This window comes from Passer domesticus, chromosome 9, assembly GCF_036417665.1.
Source record: "Passer domesticus isolate bPasDom1 chromosome 9, bPasDom1.hap1, whole genome shotgun sequence".
NCBI lineage: Eukaryota > Metazoa > Chordata > Aves > Passeriformes > Passeridae > Passer > Passer domesticus.
Window position 1 is genome coordinate 40309331 of NC_087482.1, and position 16438 is coordinate 40325768.

The 16438-nt window shown below is 42.5% G+C and overlaps 1 protein-coding gene across 32 annotated transcripts in view; it reads right to left on the minus strand.

Moving 5' to 3' along the window:
- The window catches only part of MAGI1 (membrane associated guanylate kinase, WW and PDZ domain containing 1), a 335995-nt gene that overhangs the window by 77919 nt on the left and 241638 nt on the right, over positions 1 to 16438 (minus strand). For all 32 annotated transcript variants that reach the window (XM_064432960.1, XM_064432949.1, XM_064432958.1 and 29 more), the window contains one exon: positions 8627 to 8746. In XM_064432960.1, the coding sequence (XP_064289030.1) occupies positions 8627 to 8746 (120 nt within the window). The remainder of the gene's footprint in view (positions 1 to 8626; positions 8747 to 16438) is intronic.

Consider the following 16438-nt stretch of genomic DNA (forward strand, 5'->3'; position numbering starts at 1 on the left):
GGCTCTCCATGTGTGGGGTTTATGGGAAATGTAGCCACCGGGGCTGAACTTTTCTGTTTTCACCACAGGAGGCAGATTAAGCCTGAGTCAATATTAGAAAAAATCAGAGCTCTTCCTTCAGATTCCCACAAGGACAAACAGGTTGGGGAAATAACCCAGCTCATGATGAAAATCTTTAAAAGAATGCTGCAACCCAGCTTCCAGGTGACATGGAAAATGAGAGAAAATGGAAATGCTATCTTTCCCTCGTGTTTGCTGGATGCAGTCAGCCCTATTTCTCTTCTCTACGCAGTTATTTTTGAAGACATAGCATGTGGGCTTGGGTGTGGGAGCAGACACACTATTAGGGGGGACTGATAAAAATAATCCTCAAACCTCATGTTTCATCCTCAAAATTTGAAATAGAAAATATTTACACTGTGACTCAGAAATCCAAACATGCTCCATTAACAACTGACAGTGAACAGCCCAGCAAGAGTTTTACAACACTCAGACTTGACATTATGCGTTCAAATTAAATCTATCAATGTTTATGAAGAAACATACATTTAAAAATAGGCTTTAACAGTGTTTTGTGAGCCACTTGTAAGCCCAAAGAAGGGGCTAACTTCATAGCCAGTGTAATTTGTACTGAATATCCAATCAGCTCTAATTATTAACAGCATGTTACATGTGCATACACAAGCATCTGTCATCCCAGAGGATCCCAAAACGTTTTCTGAAGTCAGCACAGCAGTTAGGGCAGGGCTCCCCGGGGTGCAGAGCTCAGGTGAACCTCTGCAAAACTTCTCAGGATTCTGACCCCAACAGGATGTCTCTGTCTCCCAGACAATGGAGATTTCCAGGACAAGACTGCAGGAAATTCTACTTTTCTGTTGAAATGCCAGCTCTGAAGCAGCCAGCATGGCAGGAATGGCACATTCCCATGTCCAATTCCTATGGGAACTGGGCCTCTGCCCCTTACCCTCCTCTCAATCATACTTGGATCCTGCCTACAGCACCTGAATTAATAACTAATAACAACCCATTCACTCTGCAGATGCACAAACCATTAACTGAATCCCTCGTCAGCACTTTTCACTAACTATTATTTTATTCAGTCCCTTGGTGCTTAAAACTTACTTAACCACAGCTGAAGTTTGATGGCAGCATCTGCAGCCAAATCCATGACTTAATCCATGCACTCTAAAGCACCACTCAGGAGAGTGCACAAAAATAACAATAATAATGAAAAAACCCAAACAGAAGAGCTATTTGGAACGAGTTAGTTTCTTTTCATTTCCTTATCTTTAAGTGTCGGCAGCTTACACATTTTAGCATCACACCCAGTAATTAGACTTTGGTAACAGCTTATCACAACAATAAGACAAATTCTCATCATCATAACACTTCCTGCTCTGCCAATTCAAGCAGTGATCACAATCAATGAAAGCAATCTACAGCAGCTTCCAGCCTGTCCTGAATTAAAGCAAATTTATAAAACTTTAAAAGAAAGTTCTCTTGACTGACAATGTTGCTTTTTGAAAATTTGTCTTATATTTCAAATAACAAAGCATTCTTATTAACTATTCCCCTGGTGGGCAGTAAGTTCACCTTAAATAGTTTGTGTGACCTGAAATTTAAAATACAATTCACAAAAATACACCAACTAGTTAAGTAAAATAACTATGAATCCATTCCATAAAACCCTTGAGTTCACACCATTGAATTCAATTCCATTTGGGCTGAAATTACTCCATCCAGCCACAGTGCTGTTCCTGGAATGGAACAGCATCTTGGTAGAAATGCAGAAGAAGAGAGGCAAAATCAAAGAGGTTCAAAAGTGGAATGGACACTAAAGCAGAGAGGGAGGAGGAGACCATGGAGGCTGCTGGGGTGGGGACAGGGAGCTGGCATGGAGAGGGGAAGAAGGCAGAGCAGCTAACTGCAAGGTCAAACATGAGTCTGAGCATTAATTCTGGTGGTGCAATTACAGCAATTGAGGAATGTGCTCCCAAACCGCATATCTGAGTTACTTTCACCTGTAGGTGTTTGCTCTGCAGCTGCTATTCTCCTTTCTGGTGGGAAGATGTCTATGCCTGGGACTGGGAGGGCATTTGTGGCTCAGCAAAGGACCAAGAAGAATTTACTGATTTTTTCTGAATTTACTGATGCCTACATGTGAAGTCTAATTTTGCAGTTATAAAAATCCCAAGGAACTCAAAAGCCTCAGTGCAGCCCTGTGTCCATGAGAAGTGCATCTCATCTTCAAAGCAACCACTCTGTGCTGACAAGGACTCCATTAATAGCTCATGTTTCAAAAAGCACTTCATAGCTTTCTGTCTTGGTGAAAATGGCTATTTTGGGAAAGACACTTGGAGATAAGCAGCAAAATTAAGCAAGGCCTTGACACAAAGACTTGAAATGCAATTATTAATGTAATTGTTTTATTTTCTGAGACTCAGCTGCTCTTCTCTGCACTGTACAAGAACCAAAACAATTGACCCTTAATTTTAGGAGAAGAGCTTCTGCTCATGCAATCCAGCAGGAGTGCTTGTGTCTGATTAGCACAGGATGGATTGGCTCCTGGGAGCAGAGCTCCTGCCATGGTGTTTTGTCTGTTCTCCTCCCCGATCACATTCTGCTACAGATTTCCACATCTAGATGACAGATCTGGCTGCTGTCTGCAGGATTCACCTAGCTGCAACTGCACATTGATTAGCAATTGCCTTGAGGAAATTCAGAGTATCCAGGCAACCAGGAGGAGGCTGAGGATACAGCATCTGGATCGCAAGGAAAACAGGCAATGAAGGAGAGCTCAGAGAAACTAACCAACAATACACACATTTCCTTGAAATAGGAGATGCTCTGTCAATTTTTGTAGTTATTAATGATGAGGTTAAGTGAAAGATCAGTTTGGGTTTCTTGGTAAATAAGCCAAACTGTTATAAACTGCACATTTCAAATAGGTCTGAAATTTAACATATACACCAATTAGTGTCCTAAAGGCAGTGGCAGCACAGGAGAAATTCGTCCACACAACAAATCATTCTTATTCTGATTTTTGCTGTGTTATCACTAGCTGTTGCCACATGCTATTGTTAGCACTCATGTACAAGTGCATCCAAGCACATTTAAGGCATGGAAAAATCCTAAAACAAAGTAATGATACTGAAAGTAATAAACAAACAGTACAACCTTGTTAGCATGGACCAGGAGGAGACTGGGGAGGCTCAGGGTGTTCCATGAGACTAGCTGTGTTATATCAACTGCTATATCCACATTCAAATAGATTTAAAAAAAATCATAGGGAACATAAATAAGCATGTACTTGTGTATGGTGCATACAGAAAGCAGGAGAAGCAGCTGGAAACACCTTACCTAGCACAGAGCTGTAGGAATAAAGAAAACACTCTGTCAAGCCAACTCTTCTTGCAAATAGTTAAATATTTATATATCTAGTCCCACCATGAGGATGTGCCCCATTAGCACCTCCCCTCCCTGGAAGGTGAGGCAGTGAGCTCTGCAGGCAGGGAAATGCTGCAGGCTGGGGAGGCCAGGCTGCCTCTGCACAGGAGCTGGTAACACCAGCAAGAAGCAGCCACTGCTGGAGAGCCCCAACAACACCCTGTACCAAAAAACCCATGCCAAAATGTGCCTGGACTGCTAGGAACAGCCTTCAACACAACAAAGAATGGTTACACAATAAATGATTCCTGAAATAACCTCAACTCTAATTTAAGAAGAAAGCAACTAATTCACCATATCTCTTTTTTTTTTTTTGCCAGAGGTGTTTGGGAACCTTCTCCCTGAGGTTTGTGTTTTAAAACACCTGACTGCTAATGAACCATTGCTGATAGGGCTCACATTGAAAAATTTGTTATTGAAAGTGCAGAGAGAGGGAGAAGCCTGTCAGGAATGCTGCAGGAAATTCAAAGCCACTCTAAACCCCTATCAGATATTAGAATATTTGCTTTTAGAGAACAAGAGTTACTCAGGTACCACTTCAGCTGTTTGCAGAATGAAGCATTGTTATCAGATGACACTTCAGTACAGCAGCACTCATGCTTACTTAGCACTGATAATTGTGCATATACACAACAAGGTGTTGCCTTTTTTTCTCTACCAGTGTTATTTAAAAAATATCAAGACAAAATCAAGAAAAGTATTAAGAGCCAAAACCAGAAGAGGAATCATTCTGCAGTGCACAGCTATTAGTATGTGGATATTCAGTGTGACACATTATAATGGTGCTAAAGAGGCCATTATGATTTACTGAGACAATCTCTGGTCTGGAGACAAAAATCAGCAGGTCTGATCTGATTAAACAGAACGTGTTTTACACCTGCACAGGCATCCCCAGCATCTGCCACCCTTCCTCTGCCATCTTCCCCTCGAGTTCTGCCTGCCACAGGCTCAGCTCTCATTTCCAGGTGGGACTGAGCTGGTGAAGGCACCAGCAAAAAAAATCCACCCATTTTACTAAAGCAGCTGGGGTAGTGTGGCTGCTGCAGAGAAGCCCAAGGAGAGCCAGCACATCAGATAAATTAGGCTAAGACATCTTGATTTGAAGCATGTTGCTGAATACACCTCTCTACTTGGGCTGAAATTCAAACTGCACTATTAATGTAATTTATTACAATCATTAAGTACCACAATTGGAGACCCTGTCTACAGAAGCTAGTTTTATATACTTTGAAAATGTTAGCAAGTCACCCCATTACATCTAAGTCATGAGACTAATGCAGATTACTTATTACTTCTCTTGGCAATCACATAACACTTGTCCTGAGAATGAAAGATGATGCCTTGACAATAATACTCCATAATGTAATAACCCTTCACATGTTATAAAGTGCAGCACTTTTTCTTTTGAGGATCACTAAGTGCTGGGCAGGCATTCACTCACACAGCCTCACCAAAGCCTGGTGATACAGCCATCCCCATTCCAAATCCAGCCACCCTGCCCATGTCCCTGTGTGCCTCTGCACAGCTCCCATCTGCAGGGCTGAATGCCTGAATGCAGCACAGCCCTCCAGAACACTGTGGCTTCCACTCTCCCCCTCCCATTTCAAACAGCAGATAGCTGCAGGCACAGGGTATCTGCTGAAATATTAATGAGGAGAGAAGTAAGTGTTGTTTTAATATTCTTCAGGCCAATAACCTGAAGTACAGAGCAGCTACCTGATCTGCCCAGGGCCACTCAGCAGCTGGGGAAAAAACGGGAATAAAATCTGGAAGCTGTGCTCAAAACAGCCCTCCCTTGGGGTGCCTGTGAGAGCCTGCAATTCAAATGCAGAAGTAATTGCTAAATAATTAGTAACCTACACAATTACTTCCATGCATCCATCAGTATTTTCTGCCCTGAAGGAGCAGTCAATAAATGCCTGAGACTACAATTACAGTGATTTCCTATCCACCAGAAGGCCTAGACGATGTGCAGTCTAAAAAGAATTTTCCTTCCTAACGAGTATTGTCAATGGGAATTTCTAACTGGCTTGAAAGGGTTGTGTGCAGCACACACGTGGGGCAAAATCACCAATACTGGGGCAGCAGCACAGCTCTGGGCAGGTCCTCCAGCTCCAGCTGCTGGATTCATGTGATCAACATGTAGCTTTCATCAGGGGAGGAAAGAAGATGGTTCTGGGCTTTATGGTTAACAATCAGGATGTTAAAACCCAAACTGAAAACCCCTGGAATTAAGGCTTGCCAATGCCACCTCCCACCTGATTACATTTTTTGAAGCCTTTTGGGTGCAGAACACACCAGGGAGATGAGAGGTGACCAGAGCAGCAGCTGCCGTGCCTGCTCTGCCTTCACTGGGATGTGAATCAAAAGCTGCCCAGAGGAACCTACTTGCAGTGCACCAGAAGAAATAATAATGGCATTACGAAGCCCTGCAGGTCAGCAACACCTCTTTTCTCCTGTTCAGCTTGCACTTTCTCTTTTTGCAATTAGAGCAGTTTCAAAACCCAGGTTGTTCTTTGAAAACCTGATACACTCTCCTACTTTTTTATGGTTTCCAACTGTCCTCTTCTATTTGTTCTCTGTTCTTTCCAAATCAATATTATCTGTATCAGCCTCAAAGTCCTGTGTATTACCCCTCTTCTGATGCCTCCCTCTTTTCTAATCTTTCTCCCCAGAATTCTCTTCAGTAACTGCTATTAAATGTTTCTGTTACCTCTTCTTCTGTGAGGTTTTTCCCAGTGACAGTGCCCAGGTGACTTTGTGTCCATCTTCCCCACCACCATGTACTGATGTTTACAAGGCCAGAAGGGTCCTTGGGACCATGGTGACCCCAAACCACCAGCCTGCTTGAGCCACATGAGCTTGTGGCTGGCACACAAAAACTTCCCCACTCCTCATCCCTACAGTGCATTTCACAGCATTCCTCTTCCTTCATCTCTAAATCACTTGAGAACACCAAATCACAGACAACCCCATCTCTTCAATTGTTCTGATTTCTCCTCAGCACAGCAGGTAGAAGATTATTTCCTTGTGTTGGGTTTTATTTCTCTGGTTCAGAATAAGCCGTTACCAATCAAAAATACAATCAAATTTATAATGGTGGAACACTTATTAAAAAAAGAATGGCAGCAAAACACAGTAAAAAACAAGCGATAATTAAAATATCTAAGAGTGTAAAGCTGGACAATAACAGAGATTTGGCCATTAAAAGTCTAACTTGCTTTGTGGTTTGGGTTTTTGGCAGATACTTTTTTATAGACAAAATTGCTTGCGATTGCAGCATCAAGTCTGAATCATCCCAGCTTCCAAGATCTAATCAAGATCAACACTGTCTTGATCGATACAGCTGTAAAATAAGATTTCCCAAAAAAAGTACAACAAAGCCATTAAAGAAATCTCGGAAGGCAGCAAAATAATTTCTTTAAGCCGTAAGTGAAAAATGAACTCTATTTATTTCACATTACAATCAAACAGTAATGTGTCTTGATGCATATGTGCACACATGCATCATCATTATTTGCTTTATTCTCATTGATTTTTCCTTCCATGGGCCAGCACTCCAGAACCACAATGCACCAGCATCACTGATGTCAATGGGGAAAGAATCTTCTCAGCACTTTTGACAAATTATTCCTCTAAAGTTCAGGCACTTCTATCACCCACAGAAATGAAATACACATTAGACTTATGAGAAATCAACCTCATCTCCAGCAACTGAAAAGAGCAAGCCATGAAACCTAAACAGTTTAGCTGCTACTGCATATAATCACATAAGCAATGGAACGACCGTGTTATAACTGTCCCAGATGGATTCAGCATTTCCTGAGAACTAATTCCCAGCATGTCCCAGGAGCCAGCTTACAGACAGTTACCCATTTTGTCTTTCCAAGTGGAAAGGTCACTAGAACAAATAGATCAGGAAGCAGTGGCAAGGCCTTTCAGCTGATCTATTTCAAGTACCACGACAAAGAAAACTAATTTGGTGTTATAATTAGAAACACAGAGAGGAAAAAGCTCATTTTGGAGAAGAGCTGCTGCTGGAACGTTAGCATTGGTGCTGATGGAGCTAATCAGCTCAGAGAAGTGGAAGAGTGAAACCAAATTATACATTTAGTATCTTCATGCAAACCAGGTCTGCAGCTGGGAATGAGCATAAGGTTTAAAGGTGCCCTTAAAAAGGAGTTTTTAAAGAAGCAGACAAATAGTATTTCAGAACTCTTTCTTCAGACCCTGAACACCAAAACCATATGCCACAATTTTTTATGCTCATGTTTGATGACTACTTTTCAAAGACTTTTGGCTAGTTGTGTGTAGTTTGTATTTTTAAATGTATTCCATGTTTCTTATTATAAAGAATAATTAGAATAAGGTTGCAAGGATAGGGCTTTTTCAATCTCTCAGATTTACAGAAATAACCATTAAACTTCTTTCAAATGGAAATATGAAATGACTGAGTTGAAGTACACTGGAAGGACTTTCAAACCTGTTTTCATTGTCTTGTCAAGAGGTACATTTGAATGTTCTCCTGAGGAATAAAAACCAACCCACTCCAAAAGGAGTTTTCAATTTAGAGGAGCTACAGACTGCAAATTTAGTTACACAAATCCTATTGTGTACTTAAAAATGGCCAATTTGCCTTGCATTTCTCTGGAGCTTTTTTTGCTCTCACCCTGGTGACATTTCAGTGCCCCTTGGTGTCTCTGTACTGATGTTTGCAAAGTTGTGCTGTAAAAAGGATCAACAAAATGACCCAAGTTAGAAGCAATTATCCAAGAATAAGGAAAAAACACCTAAAAGCAGTGCATCATGTAGCTACATAGTGACACACAACTGGGTGATGAAGGAAGTGTATTTAGGGAAGATGGAAGGAAAGAAAAAGATCAGGAGGAAAGAAAAACTGAACAAGGAGATGAGCTCTAGTGGACACAAAGGATAAATGCACACTGGCCCAGTATGTTACAGGATTATATATTGGATTTTCCTGGCCTACTGTTGATCTTTTCAGGCAGTTAACTTGAAGGCAGAAGTTAAAAGCACAGGAAAAGTGGAATTCCCTCTCTCAGGTTCCAGAAAAAAAGGAAGCAGAGCACTGGGATGGAAAGCAAGGTCCCAACTTGAGTGAGGGTGATGCACATGTGGTGTCCCACCAGGGGCTTTTTCACTGTTCCTGGCTCCATACCTTCATAAGTTCCTACTTCCAGAAGGGTCCCACTTCTCTCCAACTCCAGGAATTCCTCCACAGTCAGAAAGTTATAGTCCACACCAGGCACTTCTCCTTCTCTTGGAGGGCGGGTTGTGCCTGAAAGGAAAAATCAGAATGTTATTACAGTTGTTTCTTATCAAGAGTTAAAAGGGACACTAACAAATTTTCACAAAAATACAAGAGTATCTGTAAAACAGTTCTGTGAGCTACAAGGACCAAAGAAGTTTGAAGTTAGGAGCCCATGTAAAAACAAGACATAGATTTCAGGTTGAACCAGTGGCAGCAATTAGAACAAAACAACTGAGGGATGTTTCTTGTGTTCTCAGAAAGACTCTGACAAAGAAATCTCTCATCTCTGTGTCCAGAAACACAGCTGGAAATGTTTGGTACTGGGAATATGCCAGCAATTACTTGCCTGCTGTTAGCATTGTCTCTCATACTTCACTAAAACTGCAATCTGTATTACCAGATAAGGCAGGATATTTTCCAGGTTCCATTACTTCTGTATCACTAGCTCATCAAATGTTCTCTCACATCATAAACATAATTTCTCCCTTGTTTCTTCTTACTGTTTTATCTCTATTCATGCTATTATTTTTTATTCAGCTTTAAAAAGTACCATGAGACTGTTTTGATGCACCATCCACACATGCTCACTGAAGAGACAACCTGACAACTCTTCTCACAGAGTTCACCTACAAGCTGGTTCCAGTTCAGGAATACTTTTGAGCAATAAGTCACACTCAATCTCTCTCTCCAGCACTCCACAGTTTCTGTAGTGCCCATGGAGAACTGGCTCTGATCACTGCCACTCTGCCAGCTCTGAAACTCTTGTCCCTTCTGGCCAATTTACAGCACTCTGAAGCACAGTGTAAGATGAGTCATTTCATGACTTTTTTTCCTAAGATGACTTGGGATGCTGCATTTCAGGTCACTGAGCACAACTTCATTGATAAGGATCTGTTTCTCTTCAATAGCCTGTATTTTCCATGACTCTAGATTCTGTACATCTGAGATTAAATATAAATGATAGTTTTACAGATGTACAGGAAACTGAATTTTGGAAGAAAGACCAGAGTTACAGAGTTGGAGGTGTCTGAATGCTGTGGCTGAAACCAGTCTGGGAATAACTTCAGAGACATGGAAACCATACCTAACATTTAACAAAGCATAATTTCTCACTTCTGAGGGACTCTGCTGGCCCCTGGGCAGTGTCTTCTCAGTGCATACAATTTCTTAAACCCTTTATAAAAGGACAGAAGAAAGAATAAAGAAGCTGAGCTTCTGAAAACTAATTGGGAAGATTCTAGTTCTCAGAAGTTGAAAGAGCATAAATTTACCATGCCTGCATCTGGCAAATGTTTTCCTCAAGTGCCAGGAAAGCGGAAAGTCTGCTTATCTCCTATTCATCTGAGAGACTGCTCAAGAGGTCAGTCTTGACAGAGTGACACCCTTGAAAAGACTATCACTAGATTAATTTCCTTGATTGACATCCACTTTCTCTAACATCCTCCATTTCTTGTTTCAAAATAGAAACTCTCTTTTTTATTATTTACCATCAGCCTTCAGAGAGTCTATAAATTCCTGTGCTTTTTTCCATCATTCCTCCTCTTGGAGCTTTATGAATGGGTGAAGGAAGGAGAAAAAGTAAGGAAGGGGATGGAAATAGGGATGGATATCTCTACCCTGCTAGCAGAATTACTCTTTCCTATTTGCAAAGGAGTGAACCTTGCATTTTTTGTATTTCTGAATCCTTATAGTAAGGCTACAACAGTTTTTCCTGGGTAGATTGTAACAGAAGACAATTTTCTTTCACAGATATAGCCCAGAGAAATGCAGGAGCTGCACCCTGTGCCCCTGTCCTCTGCTTCCATCCCAAGGCAGGCAGAGAGGTTCACTCGGGTCCCTCCCTGGCACACCAGCAGCATGGAGCACAGACCCAGCAGCCACGATGGTCACAGCCCAGATGCCACACGTCCTCCCTGAGCACTGACACTGCCACTGAGGCTGTGAGACCCTCCCAGGGCATCGTGTCTGGGGGCCACTGGCACATTCCCCCAAACCTGGCCGGGAGTGGGAAGCAAGAAGGATGAAAAGCCACACCAATAACTCTGACCAGTGGTATGCTGTAGTTCTCCCATGCCCAGAGCACAATGGAAGTGAGAATTAGACTCTCCAGCACTGCTCATCAATCAGTCAAACGTCAGCCACGTGAGCCAAATGACAAAGATCAGGACGTGTGTTTTCCCAATAACTACTGATAAGACAAAGATCAGGGAACTTCAGGATTGCTTTCACCTTATCTCTTAAAGCCTCTTCTTCTCTTTATCTTCCCACAGAGCATATTTATTAATCATTTTTTCCTTCCTTCTGAATTTTTATAGCGGTGAAATTGCAGTCAGCAGTTTACTAGTGCTGGCTGCCTATTTGACATGACAATTATATCTCTGCCATAATTCCTCTGAGCCATTTTAATGGATCTATTTGTTTCATCTCAGTGTTCTTAATTTCCTGAATATGTTCAAGTCAAAAAAACGCAGCTGTGCCTGCTATCAGCCCGACTGCCTGCAACACACGCAGAAAGCATTAGGAAAGTCACCACAGAAAGGGAAAACATTGCATCACAGAGATAACATTTGTCACCTCAGCTGGTCCTCAGCAGCAAACCCAGGGAAAAGAAAAACTGCTCTGGCTGGGATATCTTATCTGGGCGAAGGCGAAAAACCCAACAACTTTCCATGCTGCTGTCTGGAGCAGAGATTGCTTGCAGATGCTCCGGCTGTTATCCTGCTCCACATCTGAGCAAGTGTTCCTGCATGCAATTCAGGAAGGCAGGGGGAAGGGAAAACCCGCCTCCGTTTTTCTTGTAGCAGAATGACAGGCTGCCGGCTGGACACACGCCTGGCAGATGGCATTTCAAAGAGTTTTCATGAACCATCTGGGATGTGTACAATGATTACAAACCACACTTACAACAAAGCCAGAAGGGCTGCCTCACAAGGGGGGTGGGGGGAGAGGGCGGGCGGCAAGAGAGGGGGGAAGAAAAGAAAGCCAAGAGGCACAAACTCCGTGACTTTTCCCAGACACAGGACTCTGGGAATAATCAGCACCTTCCACCCAGCCTGGAACAACTGCTCCAAGGCTGTGCAGCTTGTGTGTGCACAGGCCAGCACCATCACAGCCTGCTAGCCACCACTGGAGCTCTCTGCTGATCAACTCCAACTGTAATTAAGTCTCCCATCTCTAGCGTGGCTTAATTATGTACAAAAGCAAAGTCTGTCTAACCTTCTTCCCCCTTTAAATTGCATTTCAACATCCTTACCACAGGATGGTCTTCAGTGAAGGGGAGGACTGTACTTTTTATCAGAGCTAATAGCAGGTCAGACCACTGCTAATGGCAGAATAAATTGAGCACAATGGGAGCTGTGTTTAGCCCAAACAAAAGATAAGATACTCCACTCGAGAAGATGAGCCAATCATATTTAAATACGTTTACTTGCCTGTCTTGTTTGCATTGGAAATATTAAGTGGCATGAAATCTTATTGCCTTTAGGTACCAATTTAGCTAATTAATTTGAGCTATGTCCATTGTGTTACTACCTCAGAATTGCTAATGCTGCAATAAGAAGGAACTGGAGGGGAAACTGAGTGGCTACCAACTCCTGCTGCACATTTAATGGTTCAAAAGCTTTCAGTCTTGTTTGGCTAGCATACACAACTAGTTAGATACATTACATTCACTGGAATTCCTCAAATTTCCTGTAACCACACAAGACTTAAGAAAACAACAAAAAAAATAATGCTACTGGTAGCATTGCAGGTTTTGCTTTCTGTTGTGGGCTGGAGAAGTAAAACCCAGCTGTTGGTTTGGATATCACCCCCAAGCTATCTGCATCCCAGTTTATTCATGCATCCCTAATGCCTGGGCCACAGGAGAGGGATCTCCTCATGGGCTGGAGACCCCCCCTGGGAAACTGCTTCTAGACACAGGTGAGTGTGCTCAAGGAGAGCTCAGTGCTGTACATGAACTAATTAGAGCTTGTGCACACATGCCTAGAATAACTGGGCTGTGGCTCAGATGTACTGATGACTATCAGCTACTATGCTGAATAATTTAAGTGCCCATTTAAAAGACAAATAGCTTCTGCTGTTGTGCTGCCTATCAACTATGCTGACACTCACCCAACATGAGCCTCAATTATACTATGGCCATTCTGTTAACGTACAACTCAGGGGCTGTTTAGTTCTTTATCAATCTAACAGGGCTTCGAGTTAAGCTGTTAATATTCACTGATGCCCTGCTGCTAAATTAATCAGAGTCTTGCTTATTGTAATCTAAAAATAAGACTTAATGGGGCTGCAGTCACTTCAATTCCTTCCAAGTAAAAAGAAAAAATGTTCTTGGGCAGTAATACTGTTAGGGTGAACCAAAGACAGCCCCTAGCAAGTAATTTGGAAGTCACCATTTCGTGTTCAGAATACCTACAACTCCCATTTGCAAAGCAGCAATTTCTGCAAACCCCTTCACCAGTTCCACTGGCTGGCAGTGACAATCTGGTGAGCCACCAAAATACATCTCATCAAACCACGAGCCATTTGCTCCTCATCTCCACTGACCAGCATCTCTTAAAATGACAGATAATGTGGGAGCTGTACACTCAAAGCAATGATAATAGTTGCTACAACCATATTTCATACAGGCTCAAGCCACTGATGGTCACCAGCAGGGGGTGGAACTGCAGTAAATAAGGATTTAATGTGAAGTGTGCAGGGATGCTCCTGGCTCAGGAGGCTGCAAGGCCAAGTGCTGCTGTGGGAGGTTTGGGAAGGCTGGGGTGGGAGGAAGGCAGGGTGCTGCTCTTCCCATTGCTCTAAAAAACTGGTATTTTTGTTCATTCAGCAAGAAGACACTGCTTTCATCACCTACATGGAAAAAGCCTTCAGCTGCCAAAGAAGAAACATATTAGGCAAACCAGCCCCTTTTCCCTCCCACTGTGTTTGGAGGTCACCTTCTTCCCTCCCATCACAGGGTAATTTGGAGAGCCTGCTTGGCTCTCCTGCATCTGTCACCTGTGGTGCCAGATCACTGGAAGGCAGAACAAACTTCACAGAGCTGCTAATAGCAAATGGAGAAGGGGAAAGGCAGAGACAGCCTGCTCTCACTCCAGAAGAGGGAACCTGATCAGCAGCCAAGCTCAAGGCAGAACTTATCAGCAGCACAGTACTAAAAACAGCCTTATCCACATTCACAAAAATAGTGTAACCTGTCTGCTAGAAGACACTGTACACAGAACTACCTTATCTTATTGACTTCTGGGGTCACTCAAACTAAGAATACCTTATTTTTTTCCCAACAGAAGTAAAAGGAATTGTATTTGGACATTGTGCAATCCATTATACACTGTAACCCCACATACCTGTGGTAAAGGGTCATTTATAGCTGTAACTACATAAAATATGGGCATTTCAGACAGGCCCAATCTGTTCCAAACCAAACACGCTCAGCTTATAAATACAATTTTCTCCTGAAACCTGAAATTCAGGAAGCCCATTCTGGGATTTTAAACTCATCCTTCCCTTCTCCATCCAGCGACTTGACACCCATAAACCCCAAGAATGTGACAAGCATTCAAGATGTCTTGGTGGAGGAGTAGAAATTCAACCCAAAGAAGAATGTGTCTGCCACTAGAAATTAACTCCCAGCCCTGTTAATGATACACACTCAGGAACAGATGCTGATTGACTCTTCCTGGCCACACACGCAACTGCAGGAATAAAAGCAAATTTCTGCCACTGTGGTCAGCAGGAATGACTGATTAAACCCAGAAAAGAGCTCACCAAGACAGAACTGTCTTTCTACAGACATGTTTCAGAGAGAAATACATTTAATGTCTGCTGTCTACAGCAATTTTTCTTCCATGGGGGAGATGGAAGGGATTTTTATAGAAAAGCTCCTTCTCCCACCTGCCTTTCCAGCGAGTGGCCAAAGAAGGATCCCAGAGCAGCAGCTTGTGAGGAACCCCTCTTGCTCTGTGCCAGCCATACACAATGCTGGCAGGCTGACCCACAGCACACAGAGAAGCTGCTCTCCCCTCTCCAAGGTGCTGTGTCCAGCTCATCTCCCTGCCCTTCCCCTCAAAGAAGCATGGACTGCCCCGAGCCTCCCTGGAGAAGTGATTCAGCCAAGCCACAGCTCAGATTGTGCAAACCCTCCAGGCAGCAAGTTATTTTTGTCCTTTATAAATCTATTTTTGGTATTTCAGTGGCCTTCCCCGCCACCAAATAGGAACACAGATAATCTTCAGCACATTTATCCTCAGAGCACTCTGAGGTAGAGAAAGCGGGTTTGTTTCCGGTTAATAGCACAAGACCAGCCAAACCCAGGCTCTCAAAGGACTCCAGGAACCTAATTCTGGACAAATCAATGGGATTTGGGAAACCCTACAGATCAGGATCAGGGCCGAACAGATTAAAAGGGACAAAAATAACTTGCCACTGTGTCAGGGCATTGCAAGCTCATGTGTACGTGTTGTGAAACACCAGGCACAGCCAATTCAGCAGGAGGGGTTTACTCCCCACTGTAATATCATTTTTAAAAAAACTGATAATTACCTGACAATGAGAGCTAAGGGTATAAAACCTGCCACACTCCCCAAGAAAACCACTGTAAAAAGACCTGTTTAAGGATCTATGCCAAATATTTGAACAGAGCATCACCCCCCTGACCTAAGTACCACCAGTGATTCTACTGCCATGTGGCACCTGCTATGCAGTCACAGCCTCTCCATGTGTCCTTCAGAGCATTCGTGTTCTCCTAAGCAAAGAAAGGAGTATTCTGGCACCAAATAAAGCATAAATAATAAATATTGTCAGGCTCATAATAGCAGCAGCTCTAGATCCCTTTCTTTGAGTGATTGCTGTTACCTCAGCAGACACCTGCAGCCAAATCCCTCTTATTTCCCACGAGGTGGGACACCCACCAAGAAGATTAAACTTCATGAACTAATGAGTTTGCCATTAATCCTGTGTTCCTAGAGTCCAACAGCATGACATCTACTAATTTAAATTGTGAACTACTGATGAAAAAGCAAACTATGTACTTCCTTGGCAAGAATACCTTAGCTGTAACTATGCACAGTTCTGTTCATTGCAATATATGGATTAGTGTAATAAAGTGTAATTTTATAAATCAATAAAGCTGTAGTAATGAGATTGCACTGTAATGTTCTGCTTCTAAATACTGGCACAGAAATGAATGAAAATTGCCATTTGTCTAAGTGTGGATGCAACTTACAGAAAGTGGAATTAGCTGAAATAAATTAACAAGGTGATTATATTCATTATATACTTATATTCTGTTTGTCTCATGTATACATTTTTAGAAGCTTAGATAATTCTGCAGCCATGGCACACACCTTTATTTCAAAAGGTCCACCTTTCATCTTTGTAAAAATTATCATAGTTACTTTCAGTAGAAATGTCTGTCTTGGGAAAGGTTAGCTGAGGGTGGTAAATTAAATACATACACTGGCTAATTACCGAGCATCCTGAGTAGCTGGTTATTTTTAATCCTGCAGATCATTCACTCTGGGCTATTTCCATCCAAGCCCAGCCTGACCCCCGAGGTGCTTCCATATCAGTCACCTGCAGCCTCACCAGGCTGAGGCAGAGCAGTGGAAAAGCACAAAGTGGATTCAGATGAGGATTCCATACCAATGTGCATTAGATTCCATACCAATCTGTATTAAATGCAACAGGACAAAGGTGTGCCTGGGGAAGTGCTTAAAA